Raw genomic sequence first — 24,742 nt, forward strand, 5'->3', positions numbered from 1 at the left:
CTGCAGGTCAATTTTAATTATCATAGGATTCCATGCAAATGCTACTCTCAAAACTCACTGCATGCAATCTGAATTACTAAAAGGACAGACGAAATTAAATAGAGAAAAAATATTCATATTATATTAAACTGTACATAACCTCTACATGCTTCTGCTAGAGTTTTCAACTATTGACTTCTCTATTTGTGATGGAATGCTTATGAAAGATTTCATTATTTATAATCGCAAGAATATTACACAGCCAGTTCACTATAATTTTTCTTTTCCATAACTTAAAACTGGTTTGAACACAGTCTCATATACTGCTGATTTAGCATTTTGACAAATTTATCTTTATTCTGTATACATTTATGCAGCTCACTCCACACCACATCAACTTTCCTCATTCTGTTTATTTCCGTAATTAGTTTGCTATCTTCACTAAAAACTGTGCCTGAAAGTTTATGTTTTAAAGATTTCCCATTCAGAAGGCAGCTGATGTTTTTAACATTCCCTCATTTTCATACCAAATTTGTTACAGCAGCCATTCAAATTTAGTTATGGAATGTGCACACTTATACTGGATTTAATTATGATTATAACATCATCTGCATAAATTAAAGAGCTGATCAGGCTTAATGCTACATTCCTTCATAATGTGAAGGTAGCATGCACTACACCCTTGAATTTACATATCATCTTTCTATGCCTAATTCAATTCTAAATGCTGACTTACAATCAAATATAGACTATGTATTGCTCAACATATTGTCTCATTTATACCATTATAATTGTAGTCCTTTTCTCTTGACATCTTGTCATATGCCTTAAAATAAAAATCCTTGTTATATTAACATGATTTCTTCGCTATTTGTCTTAAAGTGAAAATATGGTCCTGACCCAGAGCACTTAATGGAGAAATTCTGCTGTAATTCTCACTGTTTTATTCCCCTTTTAATAAATAGGTACTGTGAGAGCTCTGTGCCAATCATTCTGAAACTCTACCTCGATGATTTATTCTTACTTTCAGGGTTACACGGTGATCAGCAATCATTATTATAAATAATTATGGAGACATTGCCATGTTAGAGAAAGTTTCATTAAAAGAAAAAGCGATGTTTCAACATTTATATCAAAGGCATCTTCAGGTATAGATATATACACACAGCATCACAACCTACACTGGTACATACTACTTTGATCAACTGCTGATCATAGCCTGACCTCTGGTGCAAATAAATAAAAAAACAAACAAAAAATGAAATTAAAATCCATAATTAGAAATTACATTAGTAAAACAACATCAGCAGTTACTAGTTTCCTACAGTCCTGTTATTTTAAGTTTTTTTGTTGTCTGAGAATTTACTGTATTGTTATCTAATCAAATCTTTCTTTTGGTATCCACCATGTGGGATTTCTTTTCTGGATGCTATGTGCTGTCAGTTTTGTTGAGGTTTATTTGGTTGCTAAGCATTTCACAGGCTTCCTTGAATTTACATTCTTATGTTGTTTTTTTTTTGTTGTTGTTTTTTGTTTTTCAATTTAAGGACTGGGCACCTTTCCAGTCAATCCAGCGGCATGCTTCAAGTGCATGGTCATAAAGATGTGCTTTTCTGTAACGCAGGTACTTAATGTGTTATGATCTTCTTTCCATTTTAGGACTATACAACCTGTTTCACCTATTTAAGGTAAGTAACAGGTGCAATGGATGTTGTATACACTTGGGTAAACAAGGGAAGAAAGGAGATCTTTAGAATAGCTGAGATTTTTTTCATTTTCAGTGGTGGTTTAAACATGATCTTAATGTTGTATTTTTGCAGTATGTTGTCTATGGCCTTACTGTAATTTTTTATTATTTTATTTTTGGTTGTATTTTTGTGAAGGACTCTATGTATTGTTTTCTTGTTGTAGCCATTTTTTAAATAAAGATTTTGTTTACTACTTCAAAATCATTTTTCAGAATCTGCTCATCAAAGCAAATTGTCAGGGCTGTGGTTTTGAGTGTGCTAATAACATCTAGATATTCTGTATGGGGTGGCATCAGTCTTTGTGTATACACTGGCCAGTATGTGTGCATCTGTACTGCTTGTTTAGGTGGCTGAGGAAAGTAAAGCCTGGTGATCATAGGGCTAAATGGCAATTTTGTCAACATATCTTAGCCAAACTTTGGACAGGGAAAGATAGCTAGGTAATGAACTCATAGCGATCATCTTAATATTAACTTGTTAATTAGATTAGCATGACTTGAAAGTTTGTTTTATGTGAATAATAATAGCACTGCTAACTGTAAAAGCAACTACACCATGTTAGCAATATAGATGGTACTTGATGAAGTGTATCTATCTTTGAACTTTCATATAAACAATTAATTAATGCTGACAAAGCATTTTTGTTAAATAATAAAAAAAAAAAAAAGAGTGGCTAACTAACCAGTAATGTACTTGGAAAAAACAGTTTCCACTAATTCCTTTATAGCATACCATATACCACAGTGGAATACTGCTATGGTGTCAAAATGTCAGAAATATTTAAATGGTACAGTAATTTACCATTTATGTAACTTTCAATTAACCAGCCCTTGCATGTCAACCAGCTTCTGGTAATTATACGACCCTTGAATTATCAGAACATCAAATTCCTTCCTTGATGTGGTCAGATAAATGGGAGATTATTGTAATCGGAATTGTTTGGTAATTCTGTTTCCTGAATGAAAGCTAGTTTCTGAAGATTTGAAAATTCTAGAACTGCCGATAAACCCAATTCTGAATAAACAGAAAAGCCATTAAAAGTAAGACTATGTTACAGGAAAAGTACAAGAATAAACTTATGTCAAAATTATTTCAACACAGCAATGAAACAAAATCAAAAAAATACACGATGAGAGTAAGAGAATATCTTGAGCCTGTTAAAAAGATAATTTTTAGGCAAAAATAAAAATTTTAAAATACAACTTTTGCAGTAAGGCTATTTAGAATATATTCTAAGTTACAGATTACAATATACATCTCAAAACAGCTGCAAATGAACTACTATAAGCATGTTTTAAGTGGAATGGCCATAGAGAAATCTAGTTTTAATTTAAACCTGTGTATAGATATTGAGCATTTTAAAATCTTATTCTAAGCACTAACTAATATTCCTATATTTGTATTTAAACAGAATCAGTAACTAGGCATAGTGGTTTTGTCCATTACATATAATGAGCAAAAACTATTATGCTTAGTTATAAAACCATACATATATAACATACATATAGCATAAAATAATCAATGAGTCTGAAAATGCTTTAAATACTATGGAAAAAGAAACAGAAGGGCTGAAAGGACACTCACCTTTGGTCTTCTTAAACAGTGAAGCCAAGAAAAAAAGGGATAAACATTCTTCTAGGGCTTTTAAAAAATTTACATATATTTATAAAGTGAGACTAGTGTATGTTAGTTAAATCAAATTAGCCTTTAATGTGTTTTGAAAACATTTCAATGCCCAACCCTTCTGCCAACTTTCAAGTAATCCTTTCAGCCCTTTTGTCAAAATTCCACTAGCGTTCATGAGATCATTGGCCATCCCAAAAGAAAAAGATCAAACAATTCAACATAGCAATTTAGTGTCATAAAAAGTCAGGTCACAAGAATTAAATTTGAATTTGGAGCAGGGATGAAAGGATGTGACCAGAGGGATTGGGCATGAAGAGCCATTTAATAATGAGAACCAGACACAGTTTGAAACATGTCATCATCTTTATTACAACAGAGGGTATTACCTCTCAGTGTAAAAAAATGAAAATAACAGTGACCATTATTGGACTATAAAAATGACAAGATCAGGTGATTATATAATATACATGAGGTGGCTAACATGGTCACATGACCCTTTCATTTCTGCTTAGCAAGCAGTGAGAAAACAGCACCTTTTTTGCTTGCTTCAAATGACTTTTTTTCATTAAGGGATGACACTTTTTTTTTTTTTTTTTTTTGGGAATAAAAATCAATCACATCAAGAAGTCAATTCAAGAATATGTCTTGCACTCTTGCCTTGGAATGTTAATGAGAAACAACATTCTATTCTAAATGTATTTGCATATATGCAATTTTAAAAAGAACACATTACTAACATATATATAAAACTTTCAAAATACTGTATATATCAAAAACTATGCAAAATGGTCAGAAATAGTTCCCTTTATTCAGTAAAAGAGCTGTTTCTTATTTCTAGATTTGAAGTAAGCCAATAAAATTAGAGAACATAGCTTTAATAAAATAATTTTCTATTCTGAGACACTTGAGCAAAAATAACATTTTAGTAATGATTAAATCTGAAATAAATACAATACTTAAAAACTATGTGCCCTTAAGCTAAATCTGCTGCTCACAATTGTTGAATTAACCATTAGTATATACACAGAAAAACCTGTGCAGGCAGAGTGGGACATATCCTGGAATTATGTCATTTCCAGTAGAGAGTTACTACATAAGGCTGGAAGCAGTCCATTACTAGCAGTCCAGGTCAGGATTCTAATCCATGAAAGTCAGTGAAGTCCTTGGAATTCACCATCAATTCTACAGAGGCTCAATAATATTTTCTTATCAGTCAATAGTGCTCTTAACAAGCCTGATGGTTAGGCTCTCGCACGCACAAGAGAATATGTGCTTACAAACTTGTACAGAGCATTTAGAAAAAGATGTATATGCCAGGTATTTTCTTCATAGCAAATTTGAACTAAACAAAATAATTGTATATAACAGTGAAAGGTTATGGAAGAAGGAAAACTTTCTTATTTAATAAACAGTGGTAATAGCAATTTTTGCTTATATAATTAAAAAAAAAAAGCCAAAATTTATTTTAACAGTAATTTATAATATGCATGCATATGCAAAAATGGACAACTGTTACCAGATAATTATATTCTTGACATTGCAACATATGTCAATGAATATGACATAAGTGAGTTTGCTTTAAACTGCATTCTATACACAATTCAGAATACTGAGTGTATATAAGCAGGTTATGAGTTCTGTGTAGGACATATCATTTATCTATTAACTCAGATTTATAATATTCAAAATATCCAAGCTACAGAACTTATTCATGAACAAATCAAAATCTGGTAACAAATCTCATTAACATATTTTAAGGGTGTTACAGCAAAATAAGTTAACACTAAATAATCATAAAAAATTCCTCTGTTAGACAAATTTCCAGCAAATGTGTACATACTGACTATTATTTACAAATCAAAATATAATCATTTTATTCTGGTCTCAAATGGGAATAGTATAGATATTAGAGGAGCCAATGAACCGATCTGGAAGACTTTGAATAACTAAAAATTTCTGCAAATGGATCCTCTGTGGGAAATGGCATACCTTGGTTCATCCAAGGTTTTAATTCATGTCAGAGCAAGTGTATCCGGGAGTGGAATTATGCTCTAGCCACTGATCATGTCAAGTTTCAGCAGGCCTCAGGTGCCACCAGTTACACATAAGGTATTAAAAGCATAACAGGGGGAAAAAAAAGAGAGAAAATAGTTTTTTCTTCTTTAAATCTGCACTTATTTCATGTTAAAACCAATTTAACATGAATATTTTTGTAACACTTGACAATAATAAAGTATTGCTTGCAAAATTAAATCAATTATGCAGTAAGCTAAATTATTTCAGCTAAACAACACACAGCTACAATTTTCACGTTCTAAAATTATATCATCTTATTCCAGACAGAAGCTATGGCTTTAGGTGTCAATGCTACAAGGAGACTGCAATACAAAAGACTTTTAAAAATTCTAATCATTTTTGACTGGTGCATTTCAAAAATGAGAGAAAGAGAGAGAGAGACAGAGAAAGAACAAAATGTGAGGGCTAAAGACAATCACAACACAACCTTTCACTTGTAAACATTTAGGACATGTTCCAGTTTTGAGACCACCACAGCTTATAGTTAGCTGAATGGCAGTTAGCCATTGCAAAGGCCTTAGAGGTCAAAACTTTGGTGGATTTTTATGGTTCAGATGTTTTAGTTCCTGTTCATAGCCCCTCTTCCCCCACCTCTATCTCTCCCCCTCGGAAACCCAGCAGAATTTGTTCTTTGAGATGCACTTGAATTATATCCTCCCCGTTTGTTTGTATTTCCCATGTAGTCATTGAGAGCAGCAGGATGAGTACCAGTATTATTGGTATAACGTGAATCTCCACCTGGTCCCCATCTTCGTCCTGGGCCTAGTCCTGGACCTCCACCTCTTCCTCTCCCTCGTGGTGGGCCACCATGCCCTCGTCCTCGAATATTCTCAACATCTGAGTTGTAGTTTCGCTCTGGTCCACGTCTTGATATCGGTAAACTTGGTAAAGAGCCCATTTGACTTCGAAGCTGTTGATCAATTTCCATTTTTTCTTGTCGCAATTTCTCTACTTCCTGAAAAAGGGAAAAAAAAAACTATCACTATAATGGCATTTAAAAGGGGAAAGGATATAAAAATTTAATGTTAACTAAAGTAGAGCAGTTCCATTTCTTTGCAAATGTGGAGCCCGATATTATGGGATGCTTAAGGCTCAAAGCTATAATACTGAGAGGAGACTCCCCCCACATAGCTTTTAAGGGAATGCGAAGCACCGACTAGCGCTTCTGACCTAATGCCCAATCCTCACCTTCTTGTGATGCACTATGTTAGGTACCTACCTGGATACTGAACGAATGGGAATGGGCTGGCAATTTGGGATTTAGCTGGCCAAATTGTATTCTTAATGACTTGAACCATAATGTAAAATGATGGTACAAAGAAGGAGTAGCTACAGTAGTCAACACTAAATACGAGGCTAATCTTCTTGAATGGCAGGCAAAATCAAGTAGAGTGATGTAGGCAAATATCAGAATAGGAAACTGGACAATGAGACTTATTTAAGCCAGTGATCCCACAGAAGGTTCTACTAATGCAGAAGTTCATAATGTTTAATGGAATATTTACAGCACTGGGAGAGGATTAAAACTAATTTTAACACGTTCGCTGTCACGCTACTTCGGCATAGTCAGTTCCCATAATCTCGTTTCCGGCGGTAAGCGTCATACGAGCATACTCGTAGCTGGCTTGTGCAGAGCATATACCATCTATGAGTATACACAGTTTTGCTGCTAGCTCCACAAGCCAAGCATTTTCACTTCTTCAAGGTCAGTACGGTAATCTCGTTGCCGGCAGTAAGCGTCATACGAGTATACTCATAGTTGGCAGCAAACGTGTTAATGCTTCCAATATTTCGTCTCAGTCACTGAGACAACTTCAGGGATTACAAATAACTTTTGTAACAACATGCTCAAATACAACACAATACTAAGTGAAACACATGTGTGACTCTATAAAGTCCTATCAAGGTGGTGCACAATCTATGGGCATTTATAGGTGGCTTAGGATAAAGTGGGATCTATGATAATTAATGTTTCCCAAATTTTGTGAAGTTTCATGCAACCGTATTTATTTAAATCTGATTGATTTCTGTGTGCTGCCGCAGATACTAAAAACAGACTTACTTTTTTGAATTTGAGCATGGTGGTTTTTCTCTGGAGATCCTGTGGATGTATCCAAAAGATGATCTGCAAGGTCAGATTGACCATAGTAGAAGAACACAAATCATACATCTGCAATCATGACTATCGTCAATCTGGCCTCGCAGATCATGTTTTGGATACATCCCACAGGATCTCTAGAGAAAAACTACCATGCTCCATCATAGTAAATTCAAAAAAGAAAGACTGTTTTTAGAATCTGCAGCGGCACTCAGAAATCAACTGAATTTAAATAAATACAATTGCATAAAACTTCCCAAAATTTGGGAAACATTAATTGTCAAAGATCCCACTTTACATCCTAGGCCACCTATAAATGCCCATAGAGGATGCACCACCTAGATAGGACTTTAGTCATTAACTTGTTTTACTTAGTATTGGGTTGTATTTGAGTGTGTCTTTACAAAAGTTATTTGTAATCCCTGAAGATGTCTCAGTGACTGAGACAAAATACTGGAAGAATTAAAAATTACTTTTAATCCTTTTCCAGTGCTGTAAATATTCCACTAAACCTCCAACATGATGTCCTCACAGCACTTCAGCCTCAACACACATAAGGTAGAAGTGGAGGAATTTCTTTAAAGACTTGGAGAAAGCAAATGACACAAGGAAAAAGGAAAAGTTGGTCCTTGTTGGGGATCTAAATAGCAGAGTAGGAAATGATTATCAGACATTCAGAAATATTTTGGAAAAATTTAGAGAAAAAAGCAAAGCTAATAATAATGGCAAATGTATATTGGATTTCTGCTCAGGACACAGACTGTTTATTACTACCAAAATATTCCAACATAAAAATGTGCATAAATTCATCACATGGAGAGAAGAGGCAAGGAATAAGAAAACTCTCGATGACTACGTTATTGTTAACTGTGACGTTTTCTCACCTGTGCAGTACACTAGAGTGATCACTATTTAGTCTTGAGCAGGATAAAACTGAATTTCATATTGAAAAGAAGAACATGTAAGAAAGTTTTAAAGCAAATAAAAGTTGAACAGCTCTTATATGTGAACTGTAGACTAAATACACAAACATTATTCAAGAAAAAGTGAAAGAGTTGGAGAAAAGGAACCAAACCTTGGAGATTCATTGGCAAGCCCTAAATGAAACATTGACTGATTCAACCAGAGAGACATGTGGTGAGGTTATCTGCAAGGATAAAAAAAAAGCAGAACTCCATGGTGGACACAGGAAGAGGCAGTGAAAGATAAAAGAAAGCATATCGAAAGTTACAGCGAATAAGACAGCTTGTGCATTTACAGAATACAGAAACAAATATAAGAAAGCTAAACACTGTAAAACTAGATAAACAAAAATCATGGAAAGACTTTGGTAAGAACATAGAAAATAAATATCAAGAAGGTGGCAAAATATTCCAGAGATTGTAGAAAAAGTGCTCTAAAAGGAATTAGAGATGATAAAGGTGACATGAAAACTGGAGAAAAAGATATCCTTGATGTATGAAGTAATTACAGGTAACCCTCGTATAACGCAGATGTTAGGTTCTACAAAAATGCCGTGTTATATGAATCATGTTATGCGAGAACCAGATCACATAGAAAAAGTAGGGTTAGGTTCCGAAATCGTTTTTTTTTTAAAGATTATATAAACAATGACATATCCAACAAAAAAATATTTTTATTTAATTCAGGTAAGTTAAGAAAACATAAACTATGAAAAACAAATACATAGTATAAAATTATAAAAAATTATAAATTGTACGTAAACTTCATTGCATATAATGTATCAATGTATTAGGCAAAATAAAATAAAGTGCATATTTTAATCATCATCACTGTCTTCAAAACTAACATTTCGTAGATGTTCTTTATTTACGAGTGGCTGAACATCTAATTGCTAATAAATTTAACAGAGTATGATACATACTAGTTTTTTCTTGGTAAGTAATCAATTTTTGACCCGGCGTATAAGTCGACCTAAAAAATTTAGTACTTTTTTTCAATGCTGAAAAGACGACTTATACGCCGTAATATACGGTAAGTTCATAATACGGAGCTAAACAAATATCCAATTGCCTCGTGAATTTTCCGGATAGCTCCATTGACGGATCATTATCCGTAAAATAACTTCCTAACTTTTTTGCCAAGTCCAATCCTTCTGTTAATTTCTTTAAACTGAATTCTTTCATGGATTCATCACAATCAGAATCTTCGGCAGAACTTTCCCTGCCAGTTGGTTCGACGTCATCTATTAATTGTACCAGTTTCTTCTCATTTAAATCTATTTCCACATTAATTAATTCACTATTGAAGAGATTGGTGCACTTATGAAGAAGTTCGAAGGTTGAGTCTCATGTGCTGATCGAAATCGAATGTATCTTCAGTCTTGTTCAATTGTTACCTTGGCAGTTTACAGTAGGTGGATTTATCCCTATTAACAAACACGCATATCGCAAAAGTGCTCCAAGTGTCAATTACTATAATTTTTTTTTTTTAACATAAAAAAAAGCATTACATATTGTATGTAACTCACCAAAAAATAAAGTGCTCAGCTTGAAATTAACACACGATTTTTAATGTGCTTTCCTGGCAGAAAACGAAGACAATTATCAACAATAAACACTTTATATGATAAACAACTGATGTACGTGCATGCTAAAGGGTATTTTCCCAATATAAATTCGCTACTTATAACTACATGCGTGAAACGGGCAGACTCAAATTTAACGAAGACAAAATTAGATTTTTAAGTCGTGCGTTGAAAAATATATGAAAAGATAAAAGGTTACTACACTTTGTAGACCGTCTTATATTGAAACCACATTTTATAAGTACCACGTCATATGAGGGTTACCTGTACTTTGAAAGATTGCTAAATGAAACAAGCAGTGACAGCACATGATAAAAAAAAAAAAAAACATTCAACACACATGCAATCAGGAATACATATCCATACGTGTAGAAAAAGCCACCAAAAGCCTGAAATGTGGAAAGGCAGTGAGAGCAGATGATATTCGACCAGAAATGCAGAAGTATGGAGATTTCAGTGGCTGCACTGCATAGTTCAGAAGGCATGGACAGACGGACAAATTCCTGATGAAGTAGAGCTCTCATAGTACCCATATATAAAAAAGGAAATAAAACTGAATGTGAGAATTACATAGGTATTTCCATACTGAGTGTTCCTGGTAAGATTTATGCAAGTATACTTGAGAAATAGTTGAGAAGGATCATGAAAGAGAAGATTGGTGAAGAACAAGCTGGATTCAGGCCAAATAAAGGCTGTCAGGATTTTCACTTTACAATAAATAGTTGAGAAATCACGGGAATATAACAAAGATCTGTATTCAAGTTTTGTAGACCTGCAAAAGTCATATCACAAGGTGTCAAGAGGAAAGCTATTCAAAATGCTATAGTTGTATAGCGTCAGTAGGGCATTATATCAAGCAATACTTAGTCTTTATTTGAGATGAAAGTGAGCAGTTAGAATTGAAGAAAGTACAGGAAGATGGTTTGATGTTAAATCTGGTGTGAGAGTTTTACATTATGAAGGAAAGTGGTATTAAACCTGATATCAAAATCGCAGATGTTAATCTCAGCTCTTTATGCAGATGATGTTATACTTTTAAATAAATCCATTACAAGTCTACAAGATTCCCTGACTAAATTGAATAACTGTTGAATAGATATGGTAGGAAAATCATCAATAACAAGACAAAGACAATGAAAATAGGCAAAAACTTTGAAAATATCAACTGCATTGTGAATGGAGAACCTATAGAACAAATAAAACATTTCAGCTACTTAGGCACGATTTTTAGTGAAGATGGTAAATTAAAAATAAACAACAGAATCAACAACGTCAGTATGGTATGAAGTTCAACTGAGTAAATTTATATGGAGTAAGAGAGAAATTAGTCAAAACACTAAATTCAATGCATACAAGACAGCATTCAAACCAATTTTAACTTATGGATCTGAGAGCTGGATTTGAAATAAAACGCTTTGTTAAAAAAAACCAAGCAATTTTAAACCTGGTTTTATTCCATTTCCCAAGTAAGCAAACAGACACACAGTCAAGTTTGCGCCTGCAAGTGATGCAAGTCTAGCTGATCCTACAGGTAGTGCAAGACCAAGGCAACTTGTGGTAAAGGTGGCATTTTTTTAACATTTTTTAACATTTATTATACCGAAGGTAAAATACTTTCTATATAAAACACTTTACCAAAGACTAAAAACCACAGATACGAGAGTTCTGAGAAAGATTATGGGCATGAACAGATGGCATCAATGACAATATCATATAATAAAAACGAGGATATTAGGAAAGAACTTGACATTGTCAGCATCCAGGAATGCGTTAGCAGAGCTAATCTCAGGTGGTATGGTCACTTAAACAGAACAGGAGACGAAAGATTAGCAAAACAAGTGTTCTCTGTCAAGTTGGCAGGAAAAAGACCCGGAGGAAGACCCCAAGATATAGGCAGATTAATACAGTAAAAAGTGCCTTAGAAGACAGAAATATAGCACCTGATGATGTTAGAGTCTTGACAAGTAACAGATTGATTTGGAGGAAAATTGTTGATAGGAAATTAGTAATGATGTAAGTTTTTCATGTAGTACTATCATAACATCCTGTACACCTGGTGAGGATACATGTCAGGAATTTGATACTGATGCGATATATAATCTACTTCAAACACACACATATATTAATAACCTGGTCACCACTACCCCATGCAATGTTATTTCATTATAGCACTCGTCTGCAAAGGCTCAGTAAAATGACAATCCCCCAATTTTACATAATTCCTGGAATTCTGTGACAATAGTGACTATACTCTTAGTAATTCAATACATACAGTAATGTTTGAATTGATGAAAAAGTCATTTCTTTTTTTGAACCATGATGCCAAAAAATTAGTGAAAGTGAAAGTATATATAATCAAAGATGCAAAGAAAAGCAGCTCCCTGGATATAAAATTGCAACTGTTAAGGTGATTGTCAAGTTGATATAGGTGCTTCCTTAAACTCAGCAACATATATCATAAGAACAACTGTGTGAAATGCAGACAAAATAAGATCTGCAACTATGACCTCAAAATTTTCAGTAACAAAGGAAACCCATTCAAGAAGGCATATTCTTGAAGAAATGAATGAATGATCAAATATCCTTAATTAATAATAGTGGAAAAGGCAAGACACATCGTTAAACACAATTACCCAGATAATGAGCAGAGCTTTGACGTTAGTTGAGGTGTTAATCAATATATTGCTACCAAAATCTCCTTCATGGGCAAAACATGAAATGACAATCGACCCTTCATCTAAAATGCAAACTATACATACATTATATGATTTTATATTAAAGAAAAAATGAAAGAGTTTGAGAACAGGAACCAAACCTTGGAGATTCATTGGCAAGTCCTAAATGACACATTGATTGATTCAACCAGAGAGACATGTGGTGAGGTTATCTGCAAGGATAAAAAAAAATCAGAATTCCATGGTGGACACAGGAAGTTAAAGAGGCAGTGAAAGAAAAAAAGAAAGCATATAGAAAGTTCCACCAAATAAGACAGCTTGTGCATTTACAGAATACAGAGACAAATGTAAGAAAGCAATATTATAACTATATTATATATAATTATAATATTGGTGAATAAAATGATCCAGTTCGAAACTAACTACCAAGAATATATCCAGAGCATTAACCTGTGTATATAAAGTTGATCATTTTATTATCTGGTGTATACTTTTATTACAAAATTTTGTGTGCCAAGAAACACCAGTATTAATTCTTACATTCCACTGAAGTAACCAACAATAAGGTATGTATTTTCAAATTGTGCCAAATAGTAAGTTAAATATAAGTTGTTATAACTAAACCACAGGATCTTCTTTGGTTATGTACTGCATAGATTTGCTTGCACAATAAACACCAGGTTTTAACTTGCATACATTTTATTTATTTATTTATATATTACTTGATGTATTTCCTCTATATGTTTTGCTGCTGACACACTGGCTAACAGCACATTCAGGAAATTTCTAACATAAGTAAAATATAAAAATAAAATAAAATAAACATTTGGAAAGACTGAATGGGATTATATTGATCAAGTGCATATAATAAACAACTATGTTATACCAACTAGTTTTTTGGTGAAACTAGTTGGTATAACATAGTTTATTATATGCACTTGATTAATATAATCCCATTAAAAGTCTTTCCAGAGCTTTTTGGTCAAGAAAATTAAACATTTTCCAACAGCAGTTAAAATCTGTAAGTTGAAAAGATTGGAATGATAGTTCAATCACAAGTATCATTAGGCATGTTATGTGCAGTCTCTACACCTGTGTAAACTCCGTATGTGACTGCTGGTGGTGTAGGAGAGGTCTTTAATGTTATGCATGTTAATTAATGACTTCCAGATGGCGTGAAGGATCATTCCTTGAACAATCTGTTGAAGTTATTCTCTTCTAAGTGGGGCATGGAGGATATGCAGTATGTCTGCTTTTTTCTTCCCTGTTGTTTTCAATGTCACCTATATATAATATATTCTTTGTTGTGGATTTCAAACCTTGTCCTAGAAGCAAAAAAAAAAAAAAAAAAAAAAAAAAAAAGAAAGAAAAATTATCATTCCTTGACATTCTTGTCAACAAAAACATCACTGGAGGATTATCATTAGAAGTCTATAGGAAAGAAACCCACACAGACTCATTCCATCACCTCAACAAAAATTAGGTATAATCAAAACATTTAAAAATAGAGCTTCTTTAAACATACTAAAAAAAAAAAAAAAAACAATGAAATCAAACAAAAACAAGAAGTTCCAATCTTATTTAATCAGTTCCTCCAGGGATACTCAAAAAAAGGTACCAAAGAATCATTTTTTCTGACGAACCATCCTGTGATAACTCAGAAATTAATCACAAAGGCATGGTATCCATTCCATACATTGGTAATACACATCAAGAAAAGAACCAAAATATTAAAAGGCAATCAACATCAAAGTCTTCAACACCTTACAAAGTTTCTATGCTCCCCTAAAACACAAAGTTCCATTTTATAAATGTTGTATACAAGATTCTCTGTCCTTGTGGAAAGATACACATAGGTCATAATGGAGAAGTTCTGAAATCTGCAACAAAGCACTTATAGGCAATGTTGAAAAACAAAAGGGAAGAAAAAAAGCAAACTTGTAATGTACATTCTCAAAGAATACCGCACGGTAAATTGGTATGCATCCTCTACATCCTCCATGCTTAGAAGAGAATTACTTCAATATACTGTTCAAGGAGTCTCCCAAGATCATTTGCTCAAAAGGTATACACTAAATAGAAATCAAGAAATGATACTTCACGATATCACTAACGTGAATAACGATATCATGAAGTCATGAGCATATGAAACATTAAAGAGCTCTCCTATGCTAGCAATCACATACAAAGTTTACACAACAATATAGAGACCGGACGTAACATGCCTAATGATATTCATGATTAAACTATCATTCCAGTCTTTTTAACTTATAGGTATTACCTACTGTTTGAAAACGTTATTTATTTTTGTTGGTTTTTACTTAAGCAACCTTCTGAAGCTGTTAGTAAAACATGTATAAGAAATATATCTAGTATAAAAATAAATGTACACGAGTAAAAACCAGGTATTTACCATTGGCGCTATTTTTGTAATATGGCAGCTAACCCCCCCCCCCCCCCAATTCAATCCACCTCATTTCACCCTTTTAACAAAATGTTACATTTAAAAAAAAGATCAGTACCAACAACACGGCTTAATAAGGGCGCTTGTTCAGCTATGTTGTGGTAGGCCCCATCGCTACGCTAACAATTCCTGCTAGCAAAACAAGTGCGGAAAGAAGTTTTCCCAAGATTAAACAGATTAAAAATTATTTGCGAACAGCAATGACCCAAAAAAGATTGGTTGGTCTAGTGACTATATCGATAGAGGCAGATATAGCTTATAATTTAAATTTAGAAGAGCTTATTAACAGTTTTATTATGCAATATCCTCATATGGCAAATTTAATTAATTAATATTATTATGTAATCATTTTGCATGAATGTTTCTCTTGTAATAAAAAGAAAATAGCAATTGGAGATTTTCTTATATTTTTGTCTTATAATCCATCAGAATTATTTGCCTCAGGGTGCAACAATTAATCTGGCAACGGCCCTGAAAAAGATCTAACAGTTTAAGAAAAAACTGAAAATTTAAATTACATTTTTAAATTAATTTTTCAAACCTCATTTATTGAATGAGAAAAATGTGCAGGAGTGCTATGATTTACAAGGGTGGTCTGAAAAGTTCTTGGCCTAACAGTGAATTCATGATTTAAAATTTATAATTATAATTTCAAAAATACATTTATTCTAGTGATGCTCCAGAGCCATTATCCTGTCCCTGTAGTGGTTCTCAGTAAGATATGCAAAATACCCCTTTACAGCTGCAATCACGTCTTGATTCAAAGAAAAACGCTGACCAGCAAGGAAGAGTTTTAGTTTCGGGAAGAGATAGAAGTTAGAGGGAGCCAAATCTGGGGAATAGGATGGATGTTCCAACAATTCATAGTGCAGATCCCTTAATATTCCCATTCCCACAACACTTGTGTGGGTACGTGCACTGTCCTGATGAAAGATGATTTTTTTCCTTCTGCAAACCAGGTCTTTTCTCACAAATTTTTTCGTCTAGTCTGGTTAAAAAATCGGAATAATATTTCCAGGTTATTGTTTTATCATTTTGAAGATAATTAATAGACAAAATGCCTTTATCATTCCAAAACACAGATGCCGTGACCTTTCCTGCTGATGGAACCGACTTTTGTCTTCTTTGGCCCTGAACAACCAGCTTCTGTCCACTGTTTCGACTGCTATTTGGATTCTGGTGTGTAATGGTGAATCCAAGTCTCATCCATAGTAATAAATCAATGAACAAAATCAGTTTTATTCTTGTTAAAACACTCCAAGTACTGTTCAGAAATTTTCATGCGAGTGTGTTTTTGATCTGCTGTGAGCAAGCACGGCACCCATCTTGCTCAAAGCTTTTTCATTTGCAATTCTTCATGCAAAACATATCCTATACGTTCTTTTGAAATGCCTATAGTTCTCAGCAATTTCACTCACTAGTCATCCATTACCATATCATGCACTTGATCAATGATTTCTGATGTTATTACACTTTTTGGACATCCTTCACATGGATCATCTTCAAGGCTGGTATTACCATGTTTAAACTCAGCAGCCCATTTCTTAATTGTCGAAAACGAAGAGAAGAGTGCCCATAAACTTTTATGAACTTCTAATGAATTTCTTTTGGCATTAAACCTACTTTTACAAAAATTTTATAACCACTCGATTCTCAATTTTATCCATTTTAAGGATACAGACAACAATCTTGCTTCAGACAGCTGTATAATACCAACTACTTGATAGAATGGCCATTTCACATGGATGCGTATGACAGATGTACCAATTGAGAAAAAAAAATCTTGCCAATAGCGTTGTCATCTATGGTCGAGGGCAAGAACTTTTCAGACCACCCTTGTAGATTTGTATTAGTGACGGAAATCAATATTTGAATTTAGTTTCAACCAACAGAGAATATTGTGTACTAAGTCCCATTACAAAAAAAGTTTTTGTTAGAGACTTACCAAAAGAATTAACCAAAGAATAGTAAACAAATTTCATCGCCTGGCATAATACCACTAGTTTGTCTACTGGAAGCTTGAGGTGTTCCAATAATATGTTTTGATTGAAGATTAAAGCCCCAGTTTGCTGTTTCCTCACATTTTTCTGAGCATGCAAAATAAGTAAGGTTTTCAGAATTACCATATTTTTCCATGTATAAGACGATACCTTTATCTAAAATTTTTAGACCAAAAATTGGGGATCGTATTATACACGGGGGAGGGTAACCGGTTTAGAGGCCTGTGGTTGCTGTGGCAAAACTGCCAGTACCTTGTCTCTGCGAATAGGCTTCTGCCAATCACTAGCCTTTGTTAACTATGTTGATTGGCTTCATTAACAGCTGATTCTGAATAAACCAATCAGAACTCTCGAACTATTCATACATCCGCAACTCATTGGCAAGGTAAGTTAATGCATTAATAATATTTTGAGCACTAGCCCATAAAAATGTTCGAAAATAAAAAAAGAGGAAGAAAATGATGTGTCAGGAACTGAGAGCTTTGCATATTTCTTAGGATGTATCTTTAAAATATTACCTAATTAAATATACTTTGAATATTTAAAAAAAATATCAAATGTGTTCTTTTTTTATGTTTAAAATATTGATTTCTTAATTTTGGGGTTGAAAAAGTAGGATTCATCTTATACACTAAAAAATACGGTATATCAGAGATCACGAAGAGACTAATGTTTCTTCTTCTCAGAGGTCCAGCTTTAAAATGGTTATTCTGCAAACAGGCTGCAAGATAGTATACTGGATCAAACCTAGTGTTGATGGAAGGATTCCAAGTCAACTAGCAAATTAGCTTGTTTTTAATAGAGCCTGGAGAGAGTACAGTGGTGTGTGTGTGGACACTGTTGAGAGTGCAATTTACAGAGGATGTTTGAAATACATGGCTCACCAAGGAATTCATTACTGTATATTCCATGTATCTTCCACTTTTAACTCAACCAAAATAACCATGAAAAGCAAGGCAACAAGACTATATTATATGCAGGTGTATACTTTTCCTAACAGAAAACTCAAATTTCAGCTCTTCTTCAAGCACTATTCACCTCAGTTTTTTCAACTGCACTCTATGACTTTTCATTTCCAAGATGGTATTTGTACATATGATTATTCTAATGTATCACGTCTTCTCTACTTATAATCTCATATTTGTGATCTGCTCTGGCCAAAACTCTCTCAGTACCATTTCATCAAGTTTATTAGTTCTCTTTCCTAATGCCATTAACTAATCTGAAATGTTTTTGATTTTCTTCCTTTAAATGTGGATTTTCTAAAGTCTAACTTTCTGTTCATAACCCAACTGGCTACTATTTTTCAAATGCACATACTATGAATGTAGAAATGATGAGTCATCTACTCATCAGTGGTCTTAAACTGTTTCTATGACTACCAGAATATCAAGTAACTTTATCCATTATTCAAACATTATAGATCTCTTCATCGCTGATGACCCTACTGCCATTATACGAATACCAACTCATGATCTCCACAAATTCCACTCTCTTGGTTGGATTACTATTTTCAATCTTCGGATCTAAACATACGTAATGAACACATCACTGAAGCAATATGTACTGTTATGGAAACATTTATTTCCTATTCCTAAAATCTCATTCCTTATCAGTCTTTCTTCTTCAAGAAGTGCACCAAGAGATTAACTGAGCACGTTATTGTAACTACCTTTCAATGAAAACCACCATCTTCCTTCTGTTTATACCAAACCCACAATAAACTATATACAACAATCAACACATCCAAATGATCATGCTTTCTAATCTCTTGCTGCAACTTTTGTTCACTGATGCCCCAACCTCTTTTTACTCTGTGATGCATGATACAATGCATTATTACTAAAAGGAAATTTGGATATTTTATTCTAATTCTTGTATAGATGATCTTCGCAAATGCCATCCTATCATTCCTAACACATCAAGGGAGACATTTAATATCTGGTTTGATTTTGAAGGAGGGCCATAATCGCAAATGACATTATGTGCAGGTTATGCAGACGGTGTGGTGTGGAATTCGTGGACGTGTGGAATGAGTTTGATGGGCGAAAGGATTTATACAAGATGGATGGCCTGCATTTGAATGGACTTGGTGTGCGAAGACTGGAAAAAGTGTTGCTGAATGAAGTGAAAATGGATGTGCAGAACCATGGAAACTAGAACTACCAAGGATGGGGGGGGGAGTGGATATGCAGACATCAGTGAGACAGTTGAGTGTAAAAATGTATATAATATACCTGAGCCAGCACTAAGGACAAAAAATGGGAATGGGACATTTAGAATAACGCATCAAGATAGGGGTGGGACAAAGGGATCACTGCATTTCATGTATACTAATGCCAGGAGTATTAGGAACAAGAAGGAAGAATTTTTGGCCTTGATTGGCTCTTCCTGGACACAGGTTATTGGCATTAGTGAAACATGGCTGACGAAAGATGATATAGTTAGTGGGATAGAATGTGTAGGTTATAGCGTGTTTAGGAGGGACAGAGAGAATAAAATGGAGGAAGGGATGATATTGATGATAGCTGATGAACTGCAGCCAAGGAGAATTGAAGTTGTATTGCAGGATAGTGAAAGGAGCTAATTTGAGGCTATTTGGTGTGAGATTGAGACTGGCAGAATAAAATATACAGTTGGGTGTTGCTATAGACCAGGTGATGGAATAGATGGTGGAGATAGTATGCATAAACAAATTGATGAAATGAGTGGAAGGAGGGTAATTATTACGGGGGATTTTAATTATGGTGACATTGATTGGAAGGAGGAGAGGACACATGTGAGGAAGGAAATGGATTTTATTCAATTATTAAGGGATAACTATCTGAGACAGCGTGTAATTGAAAATACTAGGGGTGTGAGAGTGCTTGACCTGGTAATAGCATCTCACAATTTGACTAATGAATATGACCATGTTGCCACCTATTGGTGAGAGTGATTATAAGGTCTTGACCTGGATGGTGTCTAAATGTGTGGAGTTTTTGATTAAGACAGGGTATATGTGGAATTACCGTGCTGGCAAGTATGAGAAGCTTAGGTGATTGCTTGGATCGGTGCCATGGCATGTACAACTGCAAGGGCTGGACGTCGATAGAGCATGGGAAGTGGTCAAGGAGCATTTACATGAAGTTATGGCTGATTGTATACCTAGGGTCCAAATAGTAAAACAAGTAGGGGTTAAATTGATGAATAATACCATTAAGCTTGAGTTGCAAAAAAAGAAACAACTGTGGAGGGAATTTAAAGAAAGGGGTGACCTGCAGGCACACGAACAGTATAAAGTGCAGGCCAGAAGGGTAACGAGTGTGGTAAAAACAGCAAAAGCCGATTATGAAAGGAAACTAGCTATGCAAGCAAATGAGAATCCTAAACAGTTCTTTCAATATGCTGCAAGCAAGAAAAAAACTGTACATGGCAAAATGATTTTAAGGAATGACGATGGTAAGGAGGTCACTGAACCAGTCGATATAGTGGAGTTACTGAGCATGCACTTTGCAAAAGTATATCATCCAGGTGGTGACATTGAAAAAATGAAGGAGCCATTAGTTTATACGGGAATTGTGATGAATGAAGTGGAGGTGAATAGTCTATTACAGAACCTTAATGTGAATACATCTGTGGGATTGGATGGTATACCGGCACGGGTCTTGCGTGAAGCGGCTAAGGAATTATCAGTGCCCTTGACCATGTTGTTTAATCTGAGTCTCGGGTCTGGTTTAGTCCCGAAGGCGTGGAAAGAGGGGAAAATAGTTTCACTGCATAAAGGAGGATCCAAGACTATGGTTGCAAATTACCGACCGATCAGCATATCAGGAGTTGTTGGCAAGGTCTTGGAGAAAGTAGTCAAGAGAAAAATACAGGAATGGATTGATGAAAATGAGATACTGTACAGGGGACAGCATGGCTTTGTAAAGGGTAGATCATGCCTGAGTAACTTGCTCAAGTTTTATAACAAGGTGACGGCTGAACTGGATAAGGGAAATGGGTTTACAGTGATACTGCAGGACCTGGCAAAGACGTTAGACAGGATACCACGTGGAATTCTAATCCGTAAACTACAACATATGGGAATGGATATAGGGTTGGTGAGATGGATAGGTGGATGGTTGATGGAGAGATATCAAAGAGTGGTTTATTCAGGAGTGGAGTCCAAAAGACAGCCTGTGACTAGTGGGTGCCGCAGGGTTCTGTTCTTGGACCACTGCTGTTTAATCTGTTTATTAACGATATAGGGAAGGATCTAAGTGGAACAGTTCATTTGTTCGCTGATGATGCAAAGTTGGGGAGGGCGATAATGAATGCCGAAGAAGTCAAAGGCTTGCAGGATGACTTAGATAGATTGGAATTCTGGGCTAAGGAGAATGGATGTCAATTTAATGTAAGGTTATGCATTTTGGGGTGAAAAGATTAGCAGCACTATACCACATGGGTGGAACTGTACTCCAAGAGATTGATGAGGCCAGGAACTTGGGAGTGTTGGTGGATAGGGAGATGAAGTTTAGGGGGCACATTGCAAAAGTAGCTAAATCAGCTCATCAACTCACTTGGTTGTTGAAAAATACCTTAACGAGCAGAAACAAGCAAGTTATTGTACCTCTGTACCGAGCCTTGATAAGACCTCATCTTGACTACTGTGCCCAGATTTGGTCACCTCGGTTCCTTCTTGATGGGGAGGAGGTGGAGAGGATCCAGAGGCAAGTGACTAAGATGATAGCAGGTCTATGGAATGAACCATATGAGAACAGGTTGAAGATTTGTGGGTTGCAGAAACTAGTTGATAGGCGGAAAAGGGGAGATATGATTGAGACATTGAAATTGCTAAAAGGATTCTATAGGATTAATTCAGAGGATATTTTTGAGATCAGGACTGGTGGTGGGAGAACTAGGGGACACCCATGGAAGCTGGGCAAGAGCATGGTTAGCAGGGGTGTTAGAGCTGGGTTCTTTACTTTTAGAGTGGTAAATGAGTGGAATAAGCTGCCAGAGTCTGTTGTGGGTGCTATGACAGTGAGCGAGTTCAAGGCAAGGTATGATAGATACTGTGAGAATGGCGTATAGTTGTGTGGACATGATGTTTAGGGCCTCCCTCGATGAGTCTAAGGACTCCCTGGAGTAGCCCGAAAATAATAATAATAATAATAATTTTTTCCCTCTGAGAGTGAGAAGAATCTTGTCCAAACAGTCTACTGCCAGTCCCAATGGTGCTTTTCTCCAACTGTAATGAAGGTTAGTACCTACTTGACTCCTGTGTTACCTCCCTATTTTCTCTTTCCTATTTCATTGGCATCTATCCTGAAGTGGAAATTAGCCCATATTCAATATATTCCTGTGAAGGGCAACAATTTTTTGTTGTCCTTCTTAGGAATAAATTCATCAGATTAAAATAACAGTGAAAACTATTAATACTCAACTGCTATACTATGCTACATTGAAGTCGCTCAAGTAATAAATGATTATCAGTATGGATTCCACCACTGTTAATAAATGGGGTGGGAATCTACCTTCTTGCTGTTACCATCCTATGACACAAAGGCCTATTAAGTAAATTTCCATCTTGAAATTATGCAGGGATTCTGAAAAATAGGATGTTATAGAGGAGATACAAAGAAAAGGGGTGTCCCTCAGCAGGCCATAATGAATATAAGACACATGGGATAGGAAAGTGATGGGTGTAGTGAGGAAGGAGAAATTAGCATCTTGAAAGAGAATGGCAAAAGCAGTAAAGTAAAACTTTACAGTTATATTACTAATGGATGGAAGGATAAATATGGAAGACTGATCAGTTACTGGAGATGGAAGATGGACTACATCTGGAAAATGCAGTGGAAACGTTAATGTATTTCATGTGTGGTGGTGGTGGTGGGTGGAAGGTTAAGAGAAGTGTTGAATACCAATAGGAAAGAGGAATTCTAAGTGACCTAGATGTTAGTAAGGCTGTGGATATGGAAGTTTGTATGGCCTGTGAATGATGTTATAAATATCCTAATGGCCCTTGGCAGAAAAAAGGTTCAAGGAATGTACAAAACAGCTGGCAATATCCTTGATCTGGTTGTTCAAAAAGAGTCTGGCAACAGGAATAGTCTCAAAAGAGTGAGGGGAAAAAAAAGAAAAAAATAAGTGCCGTTACAAGAGGGAGGGGGGAAACTTGGGTTTGTTAAGTGAAGGTCTTACTTGAATAACTTGGGTACATTTTACACCCTCTGTCCAAAAAGAAACCGAACTTTTGATAGAAAATAAAACACAGGCCAATTATAATTATTCAAATAATTTATTTCAATCAATATACTCTTCCTCAGCTTCGATATAGCGCTTGGCACAGTCAATTCATTAAATTAGATTTTATATTGGTTTCTGGGATACTATTAAGGGTCGTGGTTACTGCCACTTGAACATTGGTGTCGTATTGCTTTCCTTTCATCAATAAATGAAGTCAGAGGAAAGAGAAAGAAGTCACAGGGTGCTAAATCAGGTGAATACAGTGAGTGATCCAACACACACAAACTTGTTTTTTGGTCAAAAACTGTCTCACAATGTTCGAAGGATGAGTTGGTGCATTATCATGCAAAAGTGACCAGCTGCCTGCATCACGATATTCATGCCTTACGCAACGAATTCTCGCTATCAATCGCTTCAAAACTTCAAGATAAAACTTACCACTGACCGTTTGGCCAAGCAGAACAAATTCTTTGTGGATAATGCCCTTGGAATCATAGAAACAAATCAACATTGTCTTTACTTTTGACTTCTCCACACAACTTTTTTTCAGATACCCCTCTTCTGGTGGTCTCCACTCGGACTCTGGTGCTTGTTTCGGGCTCATACTCAAAACACCACGTTTCATCACCAGTAATGATCGTTTCAAGAAAGTTTCAGTCCTACAAGCAGTTTTAATGAGGTCCTTGCAGTGTTCAATTCAATACATTTTTTGGTCGTCAGTCAACTTGTGGGGAACAAATCGTGAATTCAATTTACAAAGGCCCAAACTCTCAGTCAAAATGTTGTGCACAGTTGATTTTGGAATCTCCAATTCATCTTCGATTAATCTCACAGGTGATTTTCTTTGATGACATCATGCCCTTTTCGGATGTTAACTTTGCTCAGTCCAGTTTTTGGACAGCCCAGCTTTTCGTCGTCCTCAAGCATCTCACGACCACTTTGAAATTGCTTAAATCACTTGAGTACAGCATAAGTATTCATCACCATATGCTTTTTGAAGCATTTGATGCATTTCAGTAAAACTTTTACCAAGTTTAACACAATTGCAGCTCTCTGTTTGAAACTCATTTTCCGACCCTTCGTCAAAACACACTGTCACTCTTGCCACTATAACTTTGCTTCTAATGAAACAAATGTCATAAACAGTTGACACAACACTAATGAAGGTTGCCGTTTTCAACAACAAAAAGATACAACAGGTGGCGCCACTAGTTTCTTCTATTTTCAAAAAGTTCTGTTTCTTTTTGGCCAGAGGGTGTATACTGTCCTCTGTCCAATTAGTATTGGACAGAGGAGATACTTAGTTATTTAT

General features: G+C 35.2%; 1 protein-coding gene across 2 annotated transcripts in view; it reads right to left on the reverse strand.

Moving 5' to 3' along the window:
• LOC150093418 (RNA-binding protein FXR1-like) overlaps positions 1-24,742 on the reverse strand; it is a 272,912-nt gene that overhangs the window by 26,951 nt on the left and 221,219 nt on the right. The window contains exon 13 of one of the 2 annotated variants that reach the window (XM_090413280.1): positions 6,168-6,384. In XM_090413280.1, coding sequence (XP_090269406.1) covers positions 6,168-6,384 — 217 coding nt within the window. Of the gene's footprint in view, positions 1-6,137; positions 6,385-24,742 lie in introns of both variants that reach the window. The other variant, XM_090413279.1, reaches the window with a different exon arrangement.

The sequence above is a fragment of the Typopeltis vanoorti genome, chromosome 24 (assembly GCF_054136105.1).
Source record: "Typopeltis vanoorti isolate ZY-2024b chromosome 24, IOZ_Tvanoo_1.0, whole genome shotgun sequence".
Taxonomy (NCBI): Eukaryota; Metazoa; Arthropoda; class Arachnida; order Uropygi; family Thelyphonidae; genus Typopeltis; species Typopeltis vanoorti.